Raw genomic sequence first — 26206 nt, 5'->3', positions numbered from 1 at the left:
TATTTCTTGTAACTTTCGATATATATGTTATTTATGTTTATACCCACGTTGAGGGAAGAACATCTAGTTCATACATGATCTATGGCAAAAGCGAGAGCATGTTTAGTGAATGAAAGATGTCAGATGGTCATTCATGGGTGTTTACGATATCGAACGGTGCGATATAATTTCTAAGATTTTGTTTACGAGCTTGACAGAGATAGAATTATGATGAAAATTAAAATACTATAAAAGAGAAGTAATATATAAGATTTATTTCTCCGATTATATATAATGGCTGCTTGGATCAATATAACTTCAAAGTATGTATATAGTATGTAGCAAAGTATATTGTAAATTCTAAAAATAATTATGTGTATGATTATATCTTATTATTATCTTAGAATGGTCATAGTTTATTAAGTTTAACAAAAATATACAAATGCAATTTTCACTTGTGTCATTTATTATAGATTAGAGCAAGGTTTAATAATAGTGGCTCGGCTGGATAATAGCAAGTTCCGTCTTCTTGTCAACCGTATATGCCAGAGCCTGCAATCTAGCATAAATACAAAAGTATTTAATGAAGAGGAGGAAGAAAAACTGTTAGTTTCTTTAGACCTAACGAAAGATGAATTAATTCTTCTATTGGATACTATTACATCAATTTATATGCAAGCTGCGTGTAATGTTGTCAAACCATCTCTCATGGAAACAGTCATGAAGGACAATTTTAAGATAGATGAAGAGAAAATATCCATTTTTATAAATGCATGGATGACTTATGGCAAAGGCATTGTGGAAAATCTTAGACAAAAATCTATGTTTCCTATCCAGGTAATTTAACATTGATAAAAGGAAATTTTAATTAATGGCAATTATTCTATATTTATCATAATAAAGTAAGAAGAGAACTTAATTATATTTTTATATTATTTGACAAGGTAAAAGATATCAATTGGTGTCTAAATGTTCAGTCATCGTCCTCTGCAATTTCCAAAGATGCACGACCTGTAGCATTACTTCAACTTGGTCTGACTGGTGATGAGACATCTACACTAACAGTAGAATTTGATAAGAAACAGTTGACAGATCTCTATTATAATTTAGAAAAAATTCAAACTCAGTTAGATGCTTTAGAAGCAAAAATGTAAATATATTTAAAATTATATGCATGTTTATTATAAGTGAATAATGATTTATCATATAAAAATATATTTTGCAGATTTTACATAATTTATATACAGATTTATTTATATGTATTATATATTCATTTTCTTATATGCTATACTCGTGAAATTATATCTATACAAATTTATTAAACAATCAAAAAATTTATATATATAAAATATCGACGATATTCGTAATTTTTATAGGAACAATATATTCGTTTACTTTTCTAATCTCTCTGTTTATATATGTGAAAGAAAAATTTTTCACATTTTTCTTGTATCTACTGTAAAAAATACACCTTTTCATCTATAGTAATACAGTTTTAACTTCTGATATAAAAAAAATAATCTTATGTTAATCCGTTAGAAAAAATTTTTTATATATCGACGAAGAAGATCATGTGTTACATTCCAACATTCTCAAATACTTTAGACGGCATTGCATGAATTTTCTCCATGCGATCCTGCAAGCGTGGACTTCTATTGGGTAAAATGCTTTTGAGGCTCGATGTACGGCTGTCCTCAGTAAATTGAAGATTTATCTTCCCCTGATCTTCGGTATAATTTTCACCATGGAATTTTACGCTTTGTTTGTTTACGTTGGAGGGTAAGGTTTCCAGAACTTCGGACGCCTTACGGACGAAGATTCGCGCCTTACACACCACTAACACTACGACTATTATCATCAGGAATAAAATCATAGCCGTTAAGGCACCCACGATCCATGCTAGTTTCTCATCTGTAATGATACAATGAATAATTTTATTTTTCGTACTATAAAAGAGATATAAAAATAGAAGAAGAGAATGGGTATAAAAGAATCTAATATGTTTTTTATATAATTAAAATGTTAATAAACCTGCTACGGTGTTGAGCAGAACGAGTGTCGCGCTTCCTATCTCGATGTCAGTGTTTTCATTCGTTAGAGTAAATGTGCAAGTCCACTTTCCTAGATCGGAATGATCCGGTTTGAAGACTAGCTTGCATATACCCGTGGTGTAATCCATTTGCATGTTATGCCTGCATATAAAAGTACGAAGAGATGTATTAAATCGACGTGACAAAATGATCATATATATATAATAGGAGATTTATTACCTCGGTTTCTTCGCAAGCTTGCTCAAGTTTTGATGTATGTGAACATTTGGAACGTGGATCCAGTGGCATTTGGCTTCCGATGACACAACTCCGATCCTACATGCAAGAGTAACCATCTGATGAGGCGTAGACCAAACCGCGATAGTGACGGGTTCTAAAAATGATCGATATCTCATGAATAAAATTTATTTTTAATCCTTATAGCCTCAAGAATTTATCGATAAAATATTATTTCTATGAATTTTGACTGCTAATAATGATTTAACGAAAGAAGTCATGTAAATATAAGACATTTATGTGACTGCAATTTCTTTGGATTATTTGTATACTTTAAAACTACAAACTGGATTTTAATGTGGATCTTTCTTGAGGCCATCGAAAAAAAAAGTTTTTTTTTAACTTTTCATCCCACTCACCAAAAGCCGCTATATCTTCGGTAGATTATTCGACGACTATTTTGACCACCAATCACCGTTTGTGCATCGATGACTCATGGTTTGATGTGCTTAAACGGCGTTATATGGAGCGTGTGCTGATCTCGTGTGCATTAATGAGATTGATTAATCCCAGAAAATATTATAAGCGCTAAATTTATCAGACGTATTCAGACGTTAAAAAAAATAAATGTACGTATATTATGAAATAAGAAACATAAACTATGAAATATATAAGATAATATTAATTTCAAGTAATGATTTTTATATTAAAATCAAAATTATTATGAAGATAATAATTTACGCATTAAAATGTCATCTAATAAATTAAAATGTCATATTAATAATTGTTTTATAAAGTGTAACAATTATGTAAAATTCTTCATAAAACTTTATAGTTTCCTTAAAAATTAGCATTTGTAATATTTTTCCGGGGATTCGTTGATTAATTATTACAATTTACGTTGATTAATTATTACAAATTACAAAGATTCAGTTAAGGAGAACTTTTCAGCACTAATGCAATTAGTAATCGAGATGATGGAAGTGAGAAGACCACCGTGGCGTTTTCGCACTATCATTTATTTCTTTATTTATTTTTTTGTAGACAAAACAAAAAAAGTTTACAGCAACTCAAAGACTCAAAAACTCGCTTGAGAATGCGCGAATATTTAACGGGACTTAATGATACTTAATGGCACATGAAGATTCATATACTTTGCAAGTAAATCGTCGTTCTAGTTTGGTCTATATACGTCATCTTTTTCTTCAGAAAAGATAGTACTGATATATTTTAATCTTTTTACTATTACATCAAAATTAATTCTAATTAAATTCTTTAAAATTTAGGCTCTCTAAATTAAATTTATTCAAAATTCTTTATAATGTTTAGATATTAAAAAAGAAATTTAAATAGTTAAAAATACAAAATAAAATTATTCTTAAAATATACGAATGATGAAGCGATAACGTTTTTGCATTATTGACCAATGAGAACGAGCGTTACTCGTTGTGGACATGAATTTTCTGGACGCTGAAAATCTTAATATTAAAAATTGTCTACTTAGCATTAAAGTAGTCATAAGTAATAATTGAGTATATATAACAGACATATGTCAGGATTGGCTATGAATTAAGCAATAAACACATGAACATAAACGCGATGTTAACTTAAGACAGATGATTTTTTTTTATAATAAATAATATGATATGTAACGAGAGACGCAGTTTGCAATATTAATTGTGCCTGTGAGCAACTTTGTTAGATAACATCATCATTTAACACTCATTTGGACAATTCCTTGGTAATATGTGGCATGTTTCTCTCGCTTTTACCTAAAATACATACATTATGAAAGATTCATAGCACTTCTCATTTTACTAAACTATCTACAATAATTGGAAAATAGAATAAAGTAAACACACACAATAAACAATTATTCTATTATCTAAATATGAAATTATTTATGCGCAGTTTCGCTGAGAATATAAATAAGAATGATAAATGAAAAATGGAATTCAATGTTGGCGATCGAGAACAAGTATGTAAAATAAAAAATTTGATAATCTTTTAACTTTAAACTTATATCTTTTAATAGCTAAAAGACTATTCTTATTTTTCAACGTTTTTTCATTATATTAATATTAAACAATGCAATAATATACTTTGTTTGGAATTTTCTTTACAATAAATCATTCATTTTTTAAATATCACTATTACTTAATTATAGATCGAAGAAGTTTTGCTGTGATACGAAAAGAAACTCTAATCTTCTTCGAAACTGTGGATCCATATTTGCATAATTTTTCAGATAAAATGTACTTAGCACGTAGTAATATACATAATGAGGAATGAGAAAGTTAATGCGGCGATATGCATTGCATAATAATGATGTGGATGGACGGATTACTAAGGAGAAAATCACAATAAATTGCGACTCGTGTGAAGCCTCCTTAATTAGTGGAGATACAAGAAAAGCTGACAAGATTGTTAATTCGTGGTTTACCACGCGGCGCACGACAAACCGATAAATCTCGTTTATCGGAGAACTGCGAGTGAGAAACGGATGCGCCAAGACTGAATGATAAGCTAGGACGATTTAATGCTAGTAAATGCAAATGCACGACAATGTAATTAAGTTAAAAATAGATATTACGTATTGTGGTAAAGCATGGAAATGATGACATAAATGTATGTTCGAATATTGCAATCCTTACGTGTATGACATATAAATGTACTTACACTCTCTTTTAAAAAAAAAGTAATAGAAAAATGCATGTACTCTTTCGTGTTCTGTTCAATGGAGATCTACTTAAGAAATGCGTAATTAGATAATTGAAATGTAATAATTTACACAAAATTTTGTATGTAATAAAATATTATTAAATTCAAATATTTTATAAATATTGAAACTGACAGTTTAAAATTTTTGCGCTTGGTGTAAGCAGTTTTCTTCGTGTTATATCTTATTAAATGAGATATATAATACTCCTTGATACTGACAATTAGACAGAACACAAAAGTTGTTATTCTAAGCGTCTTAAAAAATTTGGCTATTCTCGCAAGTAGCGTCGCATATTAAATTAAATGACACAATTTAATCAGTGAAATATCAGTGACGATCGTAGTGTAACATTCTTGTATGAATATCATAAAATCTCTCTCTCTCTCTCTTTCTCTCTCGCGGTCGTGATTATCTCTCTAACACACATGGGCTGCTCATGGGCAGCCTAACAGCTTCACTCACAGGCACTCACTTCCACCGCTAATCTAGTGGCATGAAGCTTCATCGGCATGCAAATCCATCACCTCCCATCCACGAAAGTCTTCGGGGCGTTCGCGAGGATCCGCGTTCGAGCGGCGTATACTTTCACTTTCATTGCAAATCCTGGCCGATTGCTCTCCGCCGATATCGAGCGCGGATCCTCATCACTCGGAATACACATACAGATGTGGGATGATGAGTTATGCACAATTTGTCTTTCGATTGGACAGCTGGATAGCCTTGTGTTGTAATGAGAGCTGAGCTTATCAATGTGAATCAATTCCGCATACATTGATATCGATCCTTCTTATTGGCGAGAGATATTAAATGCGCTGCTTAATAAGAGGAATAAATGAAAAATTTGCAAAAGCAATCTTAGTCAGTAAAATTAAAATCTTTTTCTTTTATGGAATTTCGTTCTTGCAAAATTTTATGCCATCTATTAGTCATATCGAATATAAAAATTATGATACGTATTTCTGCGAATAAATAGCGAGATCGATTTCTTGGGGCCAGGAAATATATATTGATCGCATTCGTTAATAACTTACTAATTTCGTTCAATAATGATTTGACATCAAGAATTTCCGATTATTAATCCACTACGGCATGTAAAAACCGTTCAATCGATGCTCGTGTGCCGTGAAGCTTCGTCTACCGCAGATTGCAAAGACGTGCGTCAGGATCCATGGCCTACACTTATGTACACGCACACGCAGCGACGCGTGCAAAGCTCACGTGCAGCTCGTCTTGGTGCACTCGCGATCGCGGTTGGTTGCGACAGTCGTCGCAACAATGCACAGGCCACGGATCCTAAAATATATATAATATATGTGTGTCCTACGATTTATTATACAGTAATATTTATCGTATATTGTTTTAATCGATCGAATGCTGAAGCGACTCTAGCCAGGCTTTGGGCAAAAGTTTTTCGGCGTATTTCATGAAACTCGACACAGAAAATGATGATTATGAACTTGATCATGAAAAGTTATAGATTTGATTAAAGATGATAATAAATGTGGCAACTTAAATATTAAAAATATCAAAAAAAAAGTCTCTGATATGTGATTCAAATCATATATCAATATATTGTTGAACTGCTATATATCATGATTGTTCTCATTATTTGTTGCCTGTCAATTTGAATCTCATGAAACAGATGCCTAACTGGTGCGAAGGAACAAAGTCCTCCCACGTGAATCATCGCACACGAGAGATCCTTGTACACGTAACGACTCGTATACACAAGGTCCTTAAGTATTCCTATTGCACGCGAGATCCTTCTCACGCGAAACGAAAATTTATTATAGTCCATGCATATACTTTACGCTCTGTACGTTCAATAATAGCCTTCTCTAATAAAATAATTAATGAATTTTACTCACGTACATCATTAATTATCTGTTTTAGTCATCTTTAAACGTGCTGCTGAGATAAAAAATTCTAATTAAATTAAAATCTAATTTTTTCGATGATTGATGATGCTTCAAGAGTATTATAATCTTCGCACATTAACGCGACGCACGAAAACGTTTATTACAATAATTGAATGCTGTAAATTAAAAAGGATTTAAATATTAAAAAAAATTGAGCAACGTAGACTTCAAAAGAAAAACGTCAACAAGTGACATTTTTTAAAAACATTTTTAAGACATGACTAAATAAAATGAATAAAAAAGCAGACGTGAGTTTTGAATAAATTTTCTGCTTTCCAGATTTTCGACAGATCCTTTTTAATTTACGGTACTCAATAATTAACGAGTACGCGATTTACCGAGCCCAAGCCGAGCGCGACGATCGATTAATGGTGCATCCACCCTTCACCTGTGGCGGTGGAAAAGCGGCCGCCTTTAGGACTCGATGATACCTGGTTCGAGGAGGCTCAGCTTCGCGGGCGGCGCGTCCGTGTAATTTTGCCGGCCGTGTATCCTGGCACCGCAGGTCCAGAGTCCCTCCTGTTCGGCGAGCGCGTGGCTCAGACGGACGCTGCAGTCTCGCGCCTCGTTGCCGGCCGCCGGAAATTGCTTCACCACCACGGTGGTGTTGGAATTGACCGGGGTGAGCGACCAACGGCACTGATCCACCGCCGAGGATGTCACACAACGTAGCAGGACACTGCTACCGGAGGAGATCTGAATGTCCTGCGACAGCTCTGAGAACTTCACTTCGTCTGGGAGGAGATATCAGAGAATTAGAATTAATTAAGACATTATTAGTGTTAATTAAGATGTCAAATTGAGGAGAGAATTCTTGCCTCTGAGTATTTTACTTATTTTACCTTGCTCGAAGACCGTGAGTTTGGCGGATGGCGACGTTAGGACGGTGTTGAGCGATGCGATGGACACTTGGCAGCCCCAGTTACCTTGTTTCTCCGCCTGCACCTGCGGAAGATGAAGCGAACAGTCGCGACCGAGATCGCCGTTGCTGGGAAATTCGTTGACAACGACGTTTTCGGAATCAATGCTGTTTAATGGTCTCCAGGTCCACGAGCATTTCTCGACTCGGCTGCTGGTGATGCACTTCAGTACGGCTTCTGTACCTATCGACACCGCCGTGTCCGTCGGCAAATCGACGAAGCTCACCTTAGCTGGAATTGATCATCATGATAAGAAAATTGTACAAGAGAAGGAATAAGGACGTTTGTATTCAAATTGATAACGTGATAGATTTTTTTCTATTGCGAGTGCGTAAAGAACGTAACTTCCTCGAAAAATTTGTAAAATGATGAAAGAGTGCTGTTGAAAAAAGAAGACATTTTTGATAATTAAAGCCAAGTGTGATTGAGACTATTTTTAATTTAACGTTTGATAGCTCTTTTCATTTCTGATTAGCATCAACGCGCTTTTCCAGGATATCAGAAGATTAAATCGGATTCAATATAATTAACAATTACATTACGTTTCTCGCTGGGTATAAAGTGCTACATAAATTAAGCGCGAAATGCGAGAGAAAGGTGAAATGTATATGAAGGGAAAGTATATAAAATCGAATTACCAGTTTACTTCGAATTCCGACATCGATAATTGAATTGTACTCCCCTGCTTTTTTTCGATTGCGACTGCAATTGAATTTCATACATAGTTTCTGCATTTTAATGTGCAATTAGATAGAGAGACAAAAGTTTAAAACACAGATATTACTGTGCACTACTACTTCGAATTTTTTACATCGACATCTGATAGAGTTACACGTCATTGATTATTTTCCCTATGCAAGCAATCAATTTTTACATCATCTCACGTTAAGATATCAATCAATCCGTAATTGCGAGAACATTAACGTAATTACAACGAGTATCGCCTGTAGCCATCATCCGATCGGATCGGACGTTTGATAACGACGCGTGATTGCAGGGTTTCGGGTGTATTTATTTCTTAATTAAAATGATCGTCGCCGTACCAGTGGGCAGGAGGCTGACAGTGGCCGCGGGCGCCGTATGCAGGATCCCGTCTGGCGTCAAACGGACCCCACAAGTCCACAGTCCTTCCTCCTCGTACAGTATATTCTTGAATCGCACGGAACAGTCGTGATCGGCGTCCTTGTTTGGATTGAACTTCTTGACCAGCAGCGGTTCCTTGCTCGAGTTCGACGCCCTCCACGACCACTCGCACTGTACCACCGGCTTGTTCGCCAGGCATCGTAGAAAGACCGACTCGCCGGCCGCAACCTGCACGCCGCGCGACAACTGGACGAACTCGACTATAAAAGGGAAACGAAAGCTCTCTTGACGACTTTTTTTCTTTTCAATCAAGAAACGGGTCGCGTAGAACAGGATCAATCGGTGTCGTTGTGTGTGACGCGAAGTAGATGTGACGTTGAAATATTTTTCGATGACGAAACTCTAATTATTACAGAATCGTTACAAAACTGATTAAATAAATGTGATGTAATTAAAATTATTGTCGATTATTATTATTGAAAAATCTTTGTCACAGTTTTATTACAAATTTTATTTAAGACGTTATAAAGATATGGAAAATTTGAAATATCGAGTTTTCATCTGATTTGATTGAATTTTCCATCATTTGTCTTTTATTAAAATAAATATAAAAATAAAATAAAATGTCTTTTACTTATGTTATCAGAATAAAACTTAAAACTCTAACTCCAAAAGTTACGTAAAGTAGATAATATATTATTATTATAAAATAAATAATATATTATTATTATACTTTCTTGAATTATTATATTTGCTATATTCTTATAATTAATTGTTATATCATTTTTTGTAAAATGTAAATAAATTTATGTCAATACAAAAACAACGCTAGCATAATTAATCAAAGTAATACCTTCCGATATGAGGAAACGAACAGGAGTCGCCTGGGTGAATGAGGAATTCGGATCGATTCGCGCACCACAGGTCCAGTAGCCCTCCTGCTCCGGCAGAACGTTTTTGAACTTGATGCTGCATTCCGTGCTATCATTACCAAAGGCCGGGAATGATTTCACGTCGAGGTTCCAGGGCTGCGATTGATTCAGCTGCCGCCAGGACCACTGGCATTCGCGTACCGGCGACTTGGTCTGGCACATTATCTGCGCCGAGGATCCCGCGGGCACCTCGATGACATTCTCGTTCTGCTTCGCGAACGTGATGAGGATACCTGAAACGTACGAATGCACCAGTTGCACTTCTCGATATCCCTTACGCAATGCGACGTTCTCGCGTGGGATTCGAAAGTCGATCGAGAAGATTTCGCGAAAAGAATTAAGGATATATATATTAATACGTTATAGATCATTATTTCTCTTAATTCTTTCAAACGGACTTGTATGCGGTCATCTTCGTCTTCAGATTTTTTCTAATTTAATTAAAATTGATTTTTTTCTAGAAAAAATCTGGAAGAAAATCTGTTTGTATATTTCATGTTACATGACTCATCCGAGATGATTATCAAAGTGAACAAAATTCGTATGAAGGCGTTTCTCCAGTCTTTCATTTTGAATGATTCACCCGGAATCGTTACCAAAATTAAGTGTAAATTTATTTGAACATAATTGCGAGATATTCGAAAAATATTAAATACTGACAATTTGGCGTTAAAGTTCTTAAATAAATATTTATATATAGTCTGTATGATAAATGTAACGACGATATTTCCTATCGAAAAGTACTTGATGCGAAAAATATATTGTGACAGTTGGCACAATTGATGAAGACAAACAGCGATGTCATATTCTGTCACCAAGAATTCGAGGTCGAAAGCAACTGCGCAAATACATCGCGCTTATTCACTATGCTCACGCGATTAAAATTCTAATCGAAGAACGGGACTACGACTTAAATAGCTTTTCCTCCTAGAATGCCAGAAAATGTACGAGATTATCAAAAAATAATAAATGATAGCAAGATAATATTTTTATAAAATTCCCAAATAATATATCGTCTGGAAACATTCAATTTCAAACTTAATTAATCATGATCAATGTACATCAAATAAAAATACATAAGAAAATTTTATACAATATTAAGAAGAATGAAAGTACTCGATTATATACATGTATTGTTTTTTTAATAAATATTTATTAAAAATATTAAAAACTTTTTCTCTATTTTGAACTAAAGGTATGACAAGATATGATAATCCGAAAATATATTAAAGAGTGAAATTTGTGAAATCGAATTAAGAAATTTGAGCATTCTACCGTGATTGGCGTTGACGATGCTGAGTTTGGCAGGTTCGGTGCTGGTGAAAGGATCGTTGACGGAGACTCTCGCCGCACAAGTCCAGTATCCTGTCTGCTCGTGTTTGGTGCTGGAGAATCTCACGGAGCAATCGTTGCTGTTGTTCCCGAATGCCGGAAATTGTCGTACCGGCAACGGATGGGTCGTAGGAGTCGACGTGATCGTTGAGCTCATCGAAATCACCGTGGCTGAAATCATTGAAAGATTCGAGAGAATGACTCTCTAATAAATATTTAGCGTGCGAATATAAAATTATATCCTATATATATATGTAATATAAAGAGATAAAATAATCGTCTATAAGAATAGTTATTGCATAAATTAGAGGAAGCTAAAACATTTTTAGAAAGAATTTTAGATTGATTTAATTTGATTAAAAAAATTTTTAATTCTAACTTTTCTTAAGAAAATTCTTTAAATTAAGAAGATACATTTTTTGCAATTTGCTATAAAATGTAATCAATCATCTTAAAGTTAGATCATTTATACGAGTTTATTATCTTTATGATTCTTCGTGTATGTCCGTAAGTCAGATATGAATATTCTTCAGGAACTAATTGCGGAAGGAACAAATTCGCGCTTACTCGTAGAAACTGATGGGCTTTCACTGATATCCGGAAGTGGCAGGTGTATGGGCGGTAATGGCTGCCAGGACCATTGGCACTCGGCTACAGGATTAGCGGTTCGACATGCCAACAACACGGATGAGCCCAGTTCCGTTTCCGTATGTTCCGGGATATCGACGAACACCACAGTAATCGGTGGTGGCTTGGTTCCCGGCATTATATCATCCATAGAATGACCTTTCACTTCGGGAACAGTGGTTGCTTCTGAGACATTTCCGATATCTCCAATCATGCTCGTATCAGCAAGCTCGTTGGCTACGGGAAGACCTAAGTATCAAACAAAAAATTACGAATTAAGTTCGATTACTTCTCGCTTCTAATATTTTTGAAAATGAATAATATGAATAATATGAATAAAATGAATAAATGAATAAAATAAAAATTAATAATATGAATAAATGAATAATAAAAAATTGATAGCTAGTTTCTATTTATAAAAACAATATAGTTATATGAGAGAAAGAATGCGAATTAAAAAGAAGTTATCTCAACATTCCAAAAATGTTCTTCCTTAAAACTCTGACGTAATATTAATCATATAGAGATTTCAAGTTATGTAAAATGAAATCATTAACGAACTAGATGCGTTAATAGAAAAATATTCTGGACCAAGCGTTGCGTGAAAAATTGAAAGCGCGGTCGGAAAACCGACGTCGTGAAGACGCGAAGACACCTAGCACGAAGAAGAACGGATATGTGGGACACGTCGGGCAGGAAGCTACGAAAGTCACGTAGACAATCGCCTTGTGCGTCGCACGTCTGTCACCACATGCAGATAGAATCAGGGTCGGATCGATAGATTGGTTCGCGGCAGGAATCATTTGTGTCTCCGAAAATAGCTTTATTTCCATATGCGGGACTGATAAAATTTTATGTTGTGCAAGAAATCGCTAAAACAGGCATCACATATATCGCAGAAGTTACAACACTGTTCATAGATATATATTTACATTAATATCATGTAAGTTAAACGGCTTGCAGGTGAAGAACAAGGAATTAATGTGTAACGTTGAAATGAGTAAAATAGATCGGTGACTTAAAATCAATGTAATAAATAAGTTCAACCTTGTAAATTAATGATAAGATAATTTTGACAATTTTTAGTAATGTATAAAGATAAATCTTGCCATCATGTAAATTTAAAGTAAAGCAAATAAACTTTTAATTTCATAATTTTTTAATAATGCAACAATTAATAATCTTTATTTAAGTTGTATTTCTTTTAATTAGATTTTTTATAATTAAAAAAAAATCAGAAAAAATAATCTTTAAGGAATAGAGAGATATTTGCTCTTTCGATTTCTAAATTGTCGCAAAAAATTTAAATTCTTGAAATGAACCAACTTCTAATAATCGTATTAGATTCGTTCATCGATGATCGTCGAAGGAAGAGCGCCCCTGCGATCCATCATCGCACGCTTTCTACATGACGGGTATGTAGTACGTGCACAATTATATGCCCGAAGTTGGTCCTTGGTATTGTCGCGTAACGTTTGCCAGCTAGCGTTAAAGCCGACGCCGTCCTCAAGACGGGCAGAGTTGGTCGCTGACACTGGAAGGTCGGTTCCATTTTACATTGACATACTGATCGGCGATTTTATAGCTCTACGTGCCGATCGACCCGATTAGACTCGATCGGATTCCCACATGGATTCCTATGTCGCAATCGGGAGTTGCACCAATTTCGTAATAACTATAATTCCTTGTGAGACATCGCTTCTTGAAAAGGATCAGTTTACATCAGTTTGATGAAAATTTGCAGGCAAATCAGAAATATTAGCGCATTATATTATGAAAAATATCGTAAAAGAATTATTACGACAATCTCGAATGATGAGAGACAATTTATTTATCATACGACAGAGAGAGTAGAGATGAAGTAATTTTTTACAGGTCTGATTTCATTTCTACCCACACTTGATTTTCTTGTATTTTTAGAATATTTCATATGGTTATGTTTGCTAAACAAAAATATTTTTCATAGTCAAAAATATTTTTTATATTTCTTATCAGAGATATACTTCGTAAATTCGTTATTAGTTTCACTATTCTTCGCATCTAACTTTCCCGCTTGCTTGTACAACACGGTTAACTGCGGGGAACCAACCAAGAATTTTTGGGCTGAGGAAGCGTGTACGTCCCGCTGAATTATTCCGTCAACTTTCTTACACTTTCTTTGACAAAATACACGTATCTCAGCAGAAAAAGTAAGCGTACAACAAGTACATAACGTATCGAACAACAGGTTAGTCACGATAAGTACGACTTTTTTTTAATTTCATATTCGAAGGTTTTAGCCAATTGGGCAAGGACAGGACAGATTCGGGATTTTTCGGAAAAAGAAAGAAAGATATCATGCTAAGTAAGGAGACAATAAAATCTCGAAACCTTCAAAAAAAAGATGAATTAGGAAGTATAATTGTCTAGTATAAAACCAGTAGTAAAAAGAAAAGAGAATTAAAACATTATAATGAACCTCGCTTTGTAATTAAAAATATAAAAGATGATCGTTAACTCGCGATTAAAAGGGTGATTACGATCTGTTTTAAGACCAACTCGATTTCATCTTTGTCTTTAATTGATTCGCTTTGTCATTTGCGATGTACAATTTAGTCATAGTATAAATGTGTATAATTTTAATAAAAAGTATGAATGATTATATAATAAATGTGTACACATATTATAAAATTAAAACTACTAATTACCATTAATAATTACAAACATATAATAAAATTGTATGATAAAAATAGTAGACTTAATATTATTTAAAAGCACAAAAGTAGACCATAAAAATGAATTATTTATTTTGAAAGTGTTACGTGCTTTTTTTTTAATAAAATTATACAAATTTAATTATATCGAAAATAATAGCATATTTTTGGAAGAAAATTTTCAAACTTTAACTTTCGATTTTTATGATGTTAATTTTCCTGAATGTATTCCTTTCAAAATTACCAAATATTCATGCCACATGATAAATTATCTTCTGAAATTGTTTAACGTGAAAGTTTAACTACCGATAATTATAGAAATTATTAATTGTCACGAAAGATACGAAGTAACATCAAATTAAGTGTAATTATCGCATTTTTATTTAGGATATTATTTAAGATTAAATAAGGTCGATTACAAGTAATTATGACAATTTACTAACAATATATTAATATTTTTAAATAAAAATGGATTTATTGATAATTGATAATATATTGCTGTTTTGGACAGTTAGACATTGACAGCCAACTGTGGTACGCAAAATTATTATCAAACCTATTGATTAAACTAAAATTATAAACGTGATAATAATTCACGATTAAAACTGAAATTAAATTAAAGATGTGAAATTTATAAAATAAAATGCTATGCAATAATTCTATGAAATATTAGTTTTTTCCTTAACTTATGTCTCGTTATTGCAAGCGCATTACATCATGTTTTTGTTATAAGATAAATCTTTCCGATAAGACCTTTAGTTGGCTTCGCTATAAACGAAATTCTTCAAGAAAAGAAACTTTTATTCATCAAATTTCTTGGAAGATTGACGTAGCAATGGTGGTCCAGAACCAACAGACTTTTCGTGCGTCAAGAAGTTATTCGAATTCTTCAAATAATTGAATCATAAGTCAGCTATTTTCTGCGAGACGTAAACAATTCTTTGACGTCATGACTCTGGTTGCGATTTGAACAGTTTTTAATTGGCTATTGTAAAACTCTTATTAAGCTGATTACATATACATGAAGTAGTAACGAGTGATGTATCTAATATATATTTTTTTTTGTCATGTATTGGAAACATTTTCTACAAAAATATATTAATTATATTTATTTTTGACAAGACAAACAATATATTATCAACAACTTCATCTGTATTAAATTTATCCTCTAACGTAAAAGCATTATTCTTCTTTTATAGTCCCGTCTTATTACTTAAAATAATTATCTAGGTTCCAAGAGAAATTGTTTTTCGATTCAGTTTCTCGTCTCTGTAATCAACCGCGGAAATGCGGTTGCAGCCCTCCGGTTTCCTGTCGACGGATCGACCCGCCGCGAATATTAATCGATCGCACCGTTACTAGTCAGACCTTCGCCATCACATTCGTTTCCGTTCAAGGGTTTTTTACGAGTTATATCCGCAATTTCTCCATTTGCTATATTCGCACATATTTAAATCATCTTGCTCGTAGATCTTTTCATGATAGATAGCGATACTAATCCCGCAAAATTTTTTGAAACAAATTTTTCTATTATTTCTTTCCTCCTTTGTTTTTTTGTAATATTTATGACATTTAATCTTTGTTATTAATTTTTATTAAATATCTAGATAATATTTATTTTCTTATTTCGATGCACGCAAAGTTTGGAATAATAAACTTCCTTTATATGTTGTACATATCATTCATATAATGTTTAAATTTAACTTTTATTAATCACACACATAATATTTCTATTATTTACACATAATTTTGCTGACAATATTTTATGACACTAGTTTGTATTTCTTTGCATATTCTGGACGTTTATCCCACTAGTAATTAGCTGAAATTAACGGATCATAATTAACTGATTTTTCTTTTTCTTTCTTTCTGTTCTCCCTCTCTGTCTTTCTTTTCACGCACCGCTGGTTTCGCGTCGAGGCATGTGCACGTCCGTTTTTTATATTTGCACGGCGGTGACGACGTCGACGCCTTGAAACCTGAGAATTCCGTAAACGGTGAGACGCACGTCTGACGCGAGAGCCGAGCGGATCGTGTCAAGGATATGCAGGAATGTGCATCCTTCGTTCACAGGACTCGGCTGCTATTTTATGTTAATCGCGCGAAGCAAATTTTTTTCGAGAATCTCGTTATGAAATATCGATCTCCTTCTACAATTCCGCATTTTTTTCACTTTGTTACGTCCATTTCTCACTTTTTTTATGATTACCTAACATCTCGAAAAGAAAGTTTTTACTTCATTTTTATGGAGTGAAAAGTCTCTCACTAATATGATTGCAATCAATGGGTAGGATTATATATAGCGAATTATTATGATATTTTAAAATATATTAATTATATATAAAAAATATATATTATATTAAAAAAATTAAGATGCTGTTTATTTATTATAAAATTGATGATTCAATATTTTGAGCATAATAAAACCGCGTGCAAAAACGGTAGATAATTTATGTGTCACTGTATTTCATATAAATTGCACAATTGTCTCCAACGATTGATAGTAAGACGCGGTTCAATGAAGTTCGATCTATTGACGCGTGACGTTCGCGCGACTAACAATAAGTACTTACTACACGCGTTCCCGATGAGCATCCAGGTTACGCATTGCTCAAGTCTCCTCATATCTGGCCGCTGGATAGTCGAGGGCAGATTGCGAGCCGCGTAAACCGTGATTTACCTCATTATACCCGCCTAACGTCTAATCTTTTCCGCAAAAACATCGCGCATGTACAAATCGCTATTGCATCATGCACTCTGGTAGTTGCTATTCTGCTTGACAAGATATCCACTTTGCAATTTCCGCTATTTTTTCACCTTCAAATTCTGCCAGCGGTTCTTTTTGCGCTCTTCATTCATACTTTAAATTAATTCATTTTTTGTACACGTATAAAATTGTATAAAAATTTGACAAATTCGAATTTCCTTGTTGCAGGCATGTTTAATTGCATAAGCGGAGAATAATCTATGTTTAATTATGACAATAAAAATGCAGCTATTATGATGTAAGGTGTATTTTTCGATATGGCATCTCTCCGAGATTGCACGCGTCTTAATGACTGTCGTGCAATTTTTATTATGCAAAAGATCTCTGAAAGAGACGGGGAGGAACAGTGGCAGATTGCGATGATCCGAGCGTGGAATGATAATTGTAGCCCATTCTTCTCGGAGTTTCGGCGCTGCTCCAGGTCTCTTGTCGTTTCCTTTTTTTTTCATGCCTCCTCGTAAAAAAACGCGCAGCGTTGTCTCGCGATGCGGCCCCGAAAGAACTGGTTCTCCCTCCGAGAGGGTGATTAAACCCGGTGCAATGCGTGCATTTAGTGAAACATCGCGCTGGAATGCAAACACGCGTGTTGGTATGGGCTGGGAAGAGGGGTGTGTGCCGCCTGAGGGCAAAGAAGAGAGGAATTCGTAGGAATTCCTCACCGCCCCCCGGTGGCGGGATGCATTTTACAGCATGTATGGCGTGATGCACCGGCCGACCTATGAAGATCGCCCAAGATATCTCCTTGACCGCGTGAAACACATATACATACATATCTGCATATAAAATATAAATATATAATCTTTGATTATTATATTTATATTAATATTTATTATTATTATATTTATATTTATTATTATTATATTTATATTTATATTTATATTTTATATTTATATTTTATATTTATATTTTATATTTATATATCAAGACAAATTATTATTTAACGTTATTATTATGTCTGTATGTCTACAATTTTTTATCAAGATATTTTCAGTATGAATTTTTCTATATCTTTCAGTATGAATTTTTTCTTATAATTAATCTTATAATTAATTAAACTATATATTTCTACTCAGAATTTTGATTCTCCATTATTTGAAAAAATTTGATTATCGATAAAGTAAAATAACTATTGCGATCAATGAATTCTCAAAGATGTATATTATCTTATGTCATTAATTATTCAATTTCTGTATCCATGTGTTCTAACATCTTGTAAGCTGGCATCTATCATCTTACAGCTGGCTTATGCAAATAAACTATCGCCGACGAAGAAATTGCGCGCGATGGATAGCCGTTGAAAACGGTGCACGCGATGCGCTGCGTTTCGCTCTGATTCCGTCCGCGTGAGAGATCTCGGCATAATTTCGCTTCGTCATCGTTGTCGGGCGAAAATCGTACGTTGCCACTGATTTATTATTCCGGCGACGCGCGGGATGAAAGTGAATCCGTTGGCATCGGGCTAAGACCCATTCAGACGGAATAATTTACAAATACATCGCGTGAGAACAATCAGTCACAGCGAATTTAACTAATTTTGAAGTTTGTTTTTTTTTGTACTTTGCTAGTTTTTTCTCTCTTTATTCAAATACTTTTTTTAAATTTTATTTAAAAAATTTTATTCCCGAAGGTATCTTATTTAATAAATATTTGTAAATATATTTATATTGCAGTAAACTACAAAGAATGTGTGATATAAGATTAGAATATGGCAGTAAATAATAGTACAAATAATGGATATAAATTATTCAAAGAGATAATACATACATTTCGTATAATCTCTCTTCAGAGAATCAAGATGTAATTTTTTTATTCAGCGCAACGCATTCCTTTTAAATTGCCCTTTAAATTAATGCAGCTGCGCGGCTACTGACATACCGCCGCTGTGCATCGCACGTGCGTCTCCCGAATTGCGTGCTGAACTTGTTAATGAAATACAATCATGGTACACGGCGAACACACGTAGAAGGAAAAAAGAGATCCCGAAACACAGATCGCGCGTGCAAGAGAATCGCCTCGGGCTGGTTTCACTGCCAAGGCATGGACTACTATAGAAGTAGACTTTAACGCTAGGAAAACAATGTCAGATCGAAATACTTTCTCTACTAATGCAAAATTTTCAATATAGCGACATTTTAAAATATTTAATCTGTGAAAAAGTAAATCGAGGGGATAGAGAATAAAATAAAATTTGCAATGTTAATCAATTTTGCTTTCTTCTTTCTTGTTTCGTTTAATTTCGATGATACCTCCCGAATATTGAAATATCGCAAAATGATATTTTGTATGTTATATTTTGATTTTAAGGTGTATATTCTAATATTTAAAGATTTCTTTTTTAAATATGTATAATTTTAAAAATAAAATTATTACATATCACAAAATAATTTGTGAAGATATATAGTTTTATTAGATATATAATGATTAATAATATAATACTGTGAAACTATCAACATCTCGTGAATATGTACAAACAATTTTGAATAAATAATATGTGTATGTGTTTGTAAGGAATAAATTATAAAAAGGAATTGTAATTATTACAACAACACACATTATAATCGCTTTAAACATCTGTAAAAAAACAAATGCATAAAGAATAAAAGAATATATGAAAAATTACTGATATTATCACACGTTGCTTACAATGTTTATTAATGTCTCGTAACAGTTTAAATAGTAACCGATTAGAAGTGAGCAGTATAAAAGTATTATATTATTCAAGGTGATCCTACGCAGACATTGTGAAATTATATAATTCTACAAGAAGGTTATATTGTTAAGAAACTAGAGAAAAATGTTACGTACTACCATACAATCTTTTTCTTTTTATTTAAATTACAGAAATAATCAATATATCGAGTTTTTCGGAAGTTATTTTGGAAATTACTTTATCTTTTATCGCAGATAAAATGTTAAATTAAAGAAAAAAATGTTAAGATATTATTAAATAAATGTTAAGATTATTAAATATGATATATACAATCATATGTAAATTATTAAAAGTCATTATTAATTCAAATTTTTCAGAAATAAATATCTTTCTTAATTTTTCAAATATAATTGTAAATAAACCTTCCCTCCTTTAACAATGATTTCATTTAAAGTGTGTTAAGAATGTATAAAATTAAAATTAGGATGGTCTAATAAACGGATGGAATCCTAATTAATACTAAGTTTTCAATTTTTCAAAAATTCAAGCTATAAATGTGAATAATTTTTCGAAATCTTATATACATAAAAGTATTCAAGAAAGCGAGAAATTAACGATTATTTTAAATTTAAATAAATTTATTAATCTTAAAGATTATGCGTGACTCCGATTTAATGAATACTTTATTGCACATGTCATCGAGTGGAAAAAAAGTATTTTTCAAGAACTCCGCACTTGAATGAAGAACGACGCATCCTGAGTTATATAACGCATTAATCTCCATCGCGAGTCCCTGTAATCGCTCAATTACGTAAGTAATTTTCATCGAGACGATCAATTGACGACGTATCAAATTTCTGTCATTACATACGATGCATATCCAAGCGGTTCATGTGACAACGAGTCGCATTGTCGATTTATAGCCGCGTTTATAAGCATCGCGTGTGCGCGCTCGATCACCCTATCTAGCCCTCTATTTTAAGACGTTGCGCTTCGATCAGGTATCATAAACTATAGAGAACGCCAATTAAGATGCAAATAACCAGTCGTAATTTACAGATGACAACAAGTGTTGTCAAGATTACGTTTGAAACTTTAGAAAAGAGAGAACTATATCATATGTAGAAATTTAACTTATATTCCTTTAATAATAATTAATTAAAAAATTTTTTATCTTATAATTCTCTCAAAAAATATAATAATATTCATAATGAATTGTAAAAAATTGTAATGTTTTTTTTTTAAATTGTTGAATATTGATATAAAGTGAAAATTAAGAGAGAGTTTGTTATTTAGCAGCAATCACTTTTCTTAATAAAAAGCGTACTTTTTATGGTTCCCAATATCTTTGGAATTCTAGATATCATTTTATTATTAATAATTATTTTCACGCAATTCTTTAATAAATTCTATCACATTTTTATAAACTTATATTAAATCAAATATAATTTAAAGAATTCTAATGATTAATTAAATCGATTAATAAACGATTGTACTCACCGTGACAGACGGCGCCGAGAGCCAGAAGGACAATCCAGTGGGTGATCATCTTGAAAAACGTACGGGACGTCATCCGCGGCAACGACGACGCATTTATTGTTGCACACGTGAGCGACAATGGGACGGAGGCGTTGGCTGTCACAGCGTGCGATGCCAAACGTCGTAGTGCACGTGTGTACTGCCGTTCACGTGCAATGCTCACGTGCGATTTGCACCCGCGATAGCGCGATGACGCATGTAAGGGCGTCCCCCTCTTCGTGCCTCGCTAAAGATACGTGTGTTCTCCGCACTGACTTCGATTTCTGGTCGTTACCTGACTATCTTAGGTGTTGAATGCTCGCGATTTGACCTATCGATCGATGCAATATTCTCGTTCTTGGAAAGAAAATTCCCGATCTTGCGGGATGAAATCGCGAAGGGCGTCTTATCAGGGGATTTGCTATATCAAACGGATAATGAAGAATATTATTATACGTACTATTACACGTTATAGTACGATGTTATTAGAAAGTCTAAGATATCCAGTGTTTAGTGTTTATAAACATTTAAATGAGAGAAAAGCTACTAGGATCAAAAAACGAAATTATTTTGTTGATTTTCAAGTTTGTTCTTGCTACGTCTTCGACCGAACTTATTTATATTTTACAATTTTATTTTTCCGATTTGTACATATTTTTATTTATCTTTCTTTTATTGTATTTAATTTTTGTAGTGATATGTTATTATTTAAATTTATTCAATGTGTCAATATACTTTATATCCGTTTACATTGAAGAGGGTCCGAATTGGACCGAAACGTTTGTAATTATATTTTATTGAAAATTAAACTTTTATCATCTGCGCTCTATTTACTGTGTTTTTTTATTTTAATAGCCTTTCTCTCATTTATATGATTTTATCTTGTCGGACTTATAAGGATTTAGATTTACTAAATTATTCACAATTATTAATTTATATTGGTATATTCATAAACATTATTAGCATGACATTATTAGAAAATCTAAAATATCGAATTTTAATTCTTTCCAATTTTAATTTCCTACGACAAATATAAAGTTGATTTTATCTTTAAAAAAAGTTTAAATGAGCCATCTCTTATGATTTTTTAAATATTCGTTGCTGAATATGCTATACTAATTTTTAAAGTTTTAAAATAACATTGTACACTCTTAAACAAACAAACATATGAAAAAAATATGGAATGTAATAATAAAACACTCTATATAAATAAAATGTAATGTTAGAATTAAAACTAGAAATTATCAAGCAGTCTATACATAATCAGAATAGATGAAAAATATTTTTGTGCATTTCACCAATGCACAAAATGCTTGTATTAAGGTGTGTTGGTTTTGCTCAATCTTTATACGATATCTATGCATATGAACTTCTATATGAATGAATTATTCCGCGATAAAGTTTGAAAACTGTTCCATCGAAATAGGCCTCGCGCAAAGGAGGTGATTTACGGAACGATCGATAGAAAGAGGGGTATGCTGCACAATGAGTGCCCTACTCTTTTGCGAAGCAAGATTAATTATCTTTTTCTTTACTTTATTGCTTCTTGAGATTTTATTTTATCGCGAAAAAGCAGTAGAGGAAAATTTTTTAACCTTCCAATGCATATAATGCATTGTGATAAGAATTTTACTACTTTTTGTTTCGTCATAACACTTTATTTTAATATTTTATCTAACAGAATAATATTTGTGATATTTTATTTAACAGGAGAGTCAATAATATTCATATGATTTGATATGATAATGTTTAGTGTGCACTTTTCTTAAAGTAAAAAATTGGATTATATTTCAATTTACTGAATTTTATTATGCAGAAAACTCTAAAATTTATAAAACTAGTATCAAAAAATTTGGACTTAATTATTTCTTTCAGATACATAATTTTCTCAATTGGCTTGTTATTATATAATAATTTGACATTGCTTGTAATTTCACTATCTATCTATTTAATAGCATTTTATTAATCAAGATTTTTAAATTTATTATTGCATTCTTTGCTGACAGCAAATGAGCTCAATATCCACGCATTCGATAACTCTCGCATAGAATTCTTGCGAGGATCGTGAGTAATTCCGTTTCTAACATGGGCAATTTTACTCGCATGTAAAGTAACATGGTTAATTGTCGGGTTGCGGTTTCTAATCAGCATATAATGGAGTGCAAAGAGAATGTAAGTAAGTAATCGTCTAAATATAATACCAGCTTTCAGGAAATCCACGCTTAAGTACATTTCCTTGAACTTTCCATGGCTAAATGTGAAACGCCAATTAACTAGGTTGATTCATCAAATTATAAATATTTCACGAACGAGAGAGGAATGTATTAACTTGCATAAGTACTGTGAAATTTATTAAGAACTGATCGATATATTGTTTTGATATATCAATGATATATCAATTCGATTAATGATTCTCAATTTGTATTAACATATGATTGTAATTTAAATATATATATAAATAATAAATAAATTATTAAAGATGTTATAAAAAAATCTAAAATAATTTAATTAATAATATTCGTAAGTTATTTAAACTTTTTTATATAGATTACATTGACAGAAACATATAAGTAAAATGTTTCATGTTATAAGTATTAAACAATACATTGTAAAGAATAAACATTAATTATCTACAAATATCTATTGACTATTTCTTTGTCAACACATATTTTAAAATCAATAATTAAAAGATAAAAAGAATATCCCCATTTAATAAGAGAAAGAAATAAATTAGCATTTCCGTTATTTTATATATTTTTTGAGTCTATTTTTATATAAGAAAATTAAAAAGAAAATTAAAAAAGCATATGTGTATTTAAGAAATATTAGCGTATTTTCTTTCTTTATGAAGGCAATGGAGTTCCGACGGGATACACGCACTTTCTGATTCATCCTACTGCATTCACTAACAATCGTTTGTGTCACGCGCATACATCTCGATCGCTCACGCATCTCTATTAACGTAATACTGTCACTGGCTGTCACCATTATCGCACGCGCGAATACCGTACATTAAACATCTTCCGTCTGTGCGCTTTTCTCTCATTCCACTTAACGACAATATCTTCTACGCACCGTATGCATGTAATTTTGCGATTCACGCGTGTTAGCAGTGACATTTACGACATTATCACCTTTCAGCCTAGCGTCATTAATTCATTAATGTAATCAATATGTCTCTTTATCCGTCGAAACATCATCTATAGATGTTTTTTACTTCTAGTGAGGATATTGTATATGCGATAAGGTACATTCAAATATCAAAATCCTTAATTAATTAATAATCAAGTGTCTTATCAAAATAATTAATTAATTATTTATTAATTATTAGGGCATCCTCTTAAATTCTATTAAGATTTCTAAAGACTTATTTATTCCGAAACATCAGCTATAAAATTATTACAAAAAAAATACTTTTTCCTAAATATCTCTTAAGATACATTCTTTTCATACTTCGTTTCATGCTCGTAAACTAACTAATGATCTTGACAATTTATGATTCTACTTCTCTCTGGAAATATTCTTGCTGTCTAACACCGGCTATAAAAATCCTATAAAATTTCTTCGCATTCCTGTTTTCTCAACATTATTTCTTTACTTTATCTTCAAAATTATTTGGTTCATTATTTAATGAATCACCAACACATCTTTATTCTATTGAAACCAACAATATCCGAGTATAACATTGTATTTCTAATATTTTCATCATTACTCACTGTATTTTTTTTATTCTGGAAGGTATCTTTTTTCTCTCTCAATCGATTAAATATAATATTCTCTTTATTAAGTGGTGAATATTAATAAAATCGAAAATCGTAGCACTGAATTTTTCGCAATTTAAATATACAAAACGCGGATTTCAGGCAATGCAAATGTTGATTATTCTTTGCTCTCGCTGATTTTCAAGTATTTAAATTATTCATTAATAGGTACAAGTATCTATACATAAAGTATGCGCAAGTACATCAGACACGACTCCAAGATTCTTCGTTAAATCTTAGACGGAAAGGAACGCTGTTTCCGTCGATCCCGCCAGAAGCAGTCCAATTTCTCACTGTCGAACACACGTATTCACGCAATATCTATCATCGAAAGTGTATTTACATTACGATTACACAGGCAGAGGATCGTGGATCACGCGTCCCGTTTTCCCGATTTCCACCCGAAGTTCGGATATATCTCTACAATTTTTTTTTCTCGGTCGTGTGTCGAGAGGATCGGGTATTCTCGCGGGGTATCCGCCGCACGCGGAATGTCGCGTGCTCGTGGAATGGTGCGCCGACTGCAACTGTAGGCGGCAGGACGCCACGGTCTCCTCGATGATGGTCATCGCCGGTTACAAGTGGGGGTCCAATGTTACCGGGGGTACGTGCATGCCGTGGGAGCCCGAGGGGGGCCCCTACCTGTCTACCTACCTGCCGACGGGGACCCTACCGAGACTCGTCACCCGTGAGTCCACCTCCCACCTGAGCGGCCCCCACGACGGATAACCTGCGCCGAAGGGGATAGCTCCTCGCGAAAGACGAGCCGCGATAAGGTGTATCCGCCCGGCGAGGAATTCCTAAGCGGAATCGCTGTCGGCGCCCGCGTCGCGCTTCTCCGTCTTTTTACTCCGTTAAACGATTTTTATGGGACGCTAGTGGGTCTTCGGGATAGCTTTAATAGATGATAGCTTTAACGCGTTATTGGAGATAAAAAGATGCTTCATGCAGCAGTGTTTTTTTCAAAAATGTGTCAGGCAGCCAATAAAGATAAGGAAGCGTATTGTCTAGCGATATAAGTACAGAAATAAATGGA

At 33.1% G+C, this 26206-nt stretch overlaps 2 protein-coding genes across 6 annotated transcripts; one reads left to right on the top strand and one right to left on the bottom strand.

The window, feature by feature from the left end:
- The first annotated feature begins 66 nt into the window (after positions 1–66).
- On the top strand, positions 67–1382 carry Vlet (COMM domain containing 10 protein valette). The gene is made up of 3 exons (XM_083094666.1): positions 67–302; positions 453–816; positions 924–1382. Exons 1-3 carry the CDS (start codon positions 274–276, stop codon positions 1131–1133), a joined length of 603 nt encoding a protein of 200 aa, XP_082950792.1. The 5' UTR covers positions 67–273; the 3' UTR covers positions 1134–1382.
- On the bottom strand, positions 1178–25718 carry LOC145968838 (uncharacterized). 5 transcript variants are annotated; one of them, XM_083094661.1, is made up of 11 exons: positions 25126–25718; positions 21392–21830; positions 11722–12030; positions 11098–11325; positions 9744–10055; positions 8851–9150; positions 7730–8038; positions 7319–7621; positions 2250–2403; positions 2011–2171; positions 1178–1890 (listed from the first exon to the last, which is right to left on the bottom strand). In XM_083094661.1, exons 2-11 carry the CDS (start codon positions 21462–21464, stop codon positions 1556–1558), a joined length of 2484 nt encoding a protein of 827 aa, XP_082950787.1. In that variant the 5' UTR covers positions 21465–21830; positions 25126–25718; the 3' UTR covers positions 1178–1555. The 5 variants fall into 5 exon arrangements, with proteins under 5 accessions (XP_082950787.1, XP_082950789.1, XP_082950790.1 ...); XM_083094663.1 differs by having other exon boundaries at positions 25355–25718; XM_083094664.1 differs by having other exon boundaries at positions 25374–25718.
- Between the last annotated feature and the right edge of the window lie 488 nt (positions 25719–26206).

This window comes from Camponotus vicinus, unplaced genomic scaffold (genome assembly GCF_025532165.1).
Source record: "Camponotus vicinus isolate PSW18456_S1 unplaced genomic scaffold, iyCamVici1.0 SCAF_3, whole genome shotgun sequence".
NCBI classification, from domain to species: domain Eukaryota; kingdom Metazoa; phylum Arthropoda; class Insecta; order Hymenoptera; family Formicidae; genus Camponotus; species Camponotus vicinus.
Note: the sequence above shows the minus strand (reverse complement) of the source record. Positions and strands in the feature narration are given on the sequence as shown.

Coding starts and splice junctions, on each gene's coding strand:
- Vlet (XM_083094666.1), top strand. CDS start 274: ATGGCTGCTTGGATCAATATAACTTCAAA. Junction 303..452: donor TGGATCAATATAACTTCAAA/GTATGTATATAG, acceptor CATTTATTATAG/ATTAGAGCAAGGTTTAATAA. Junction 817..923: donor AATCTATGTTTCCTATCCAG/GTAATTTAACAT, acceptor TTATTTGACAAG/GTAAAAGATATCAATTGGTG.
- LOC145968838 (XM_083094661.1), bottom strand. CDS start 21,464: ATGACGTCCCGTACGTTTTTCAAGATGATCACCCACTGGATTGTCCTT. Junction 7,622..7,729: donor ACTCACGGTCTTCGAGCAAG/GTAAAATAAGTA, acceptor ATCTCCTCCCAG/ACGAAGTGAAGTTCTCAGAG. Junction 2,172..2,249: donor AAGCTTGCGAAGAAACCGAG/GTAATAAATCTC, acceptor TTTTATATGCAG/GCATAACATGCAAATGGATT.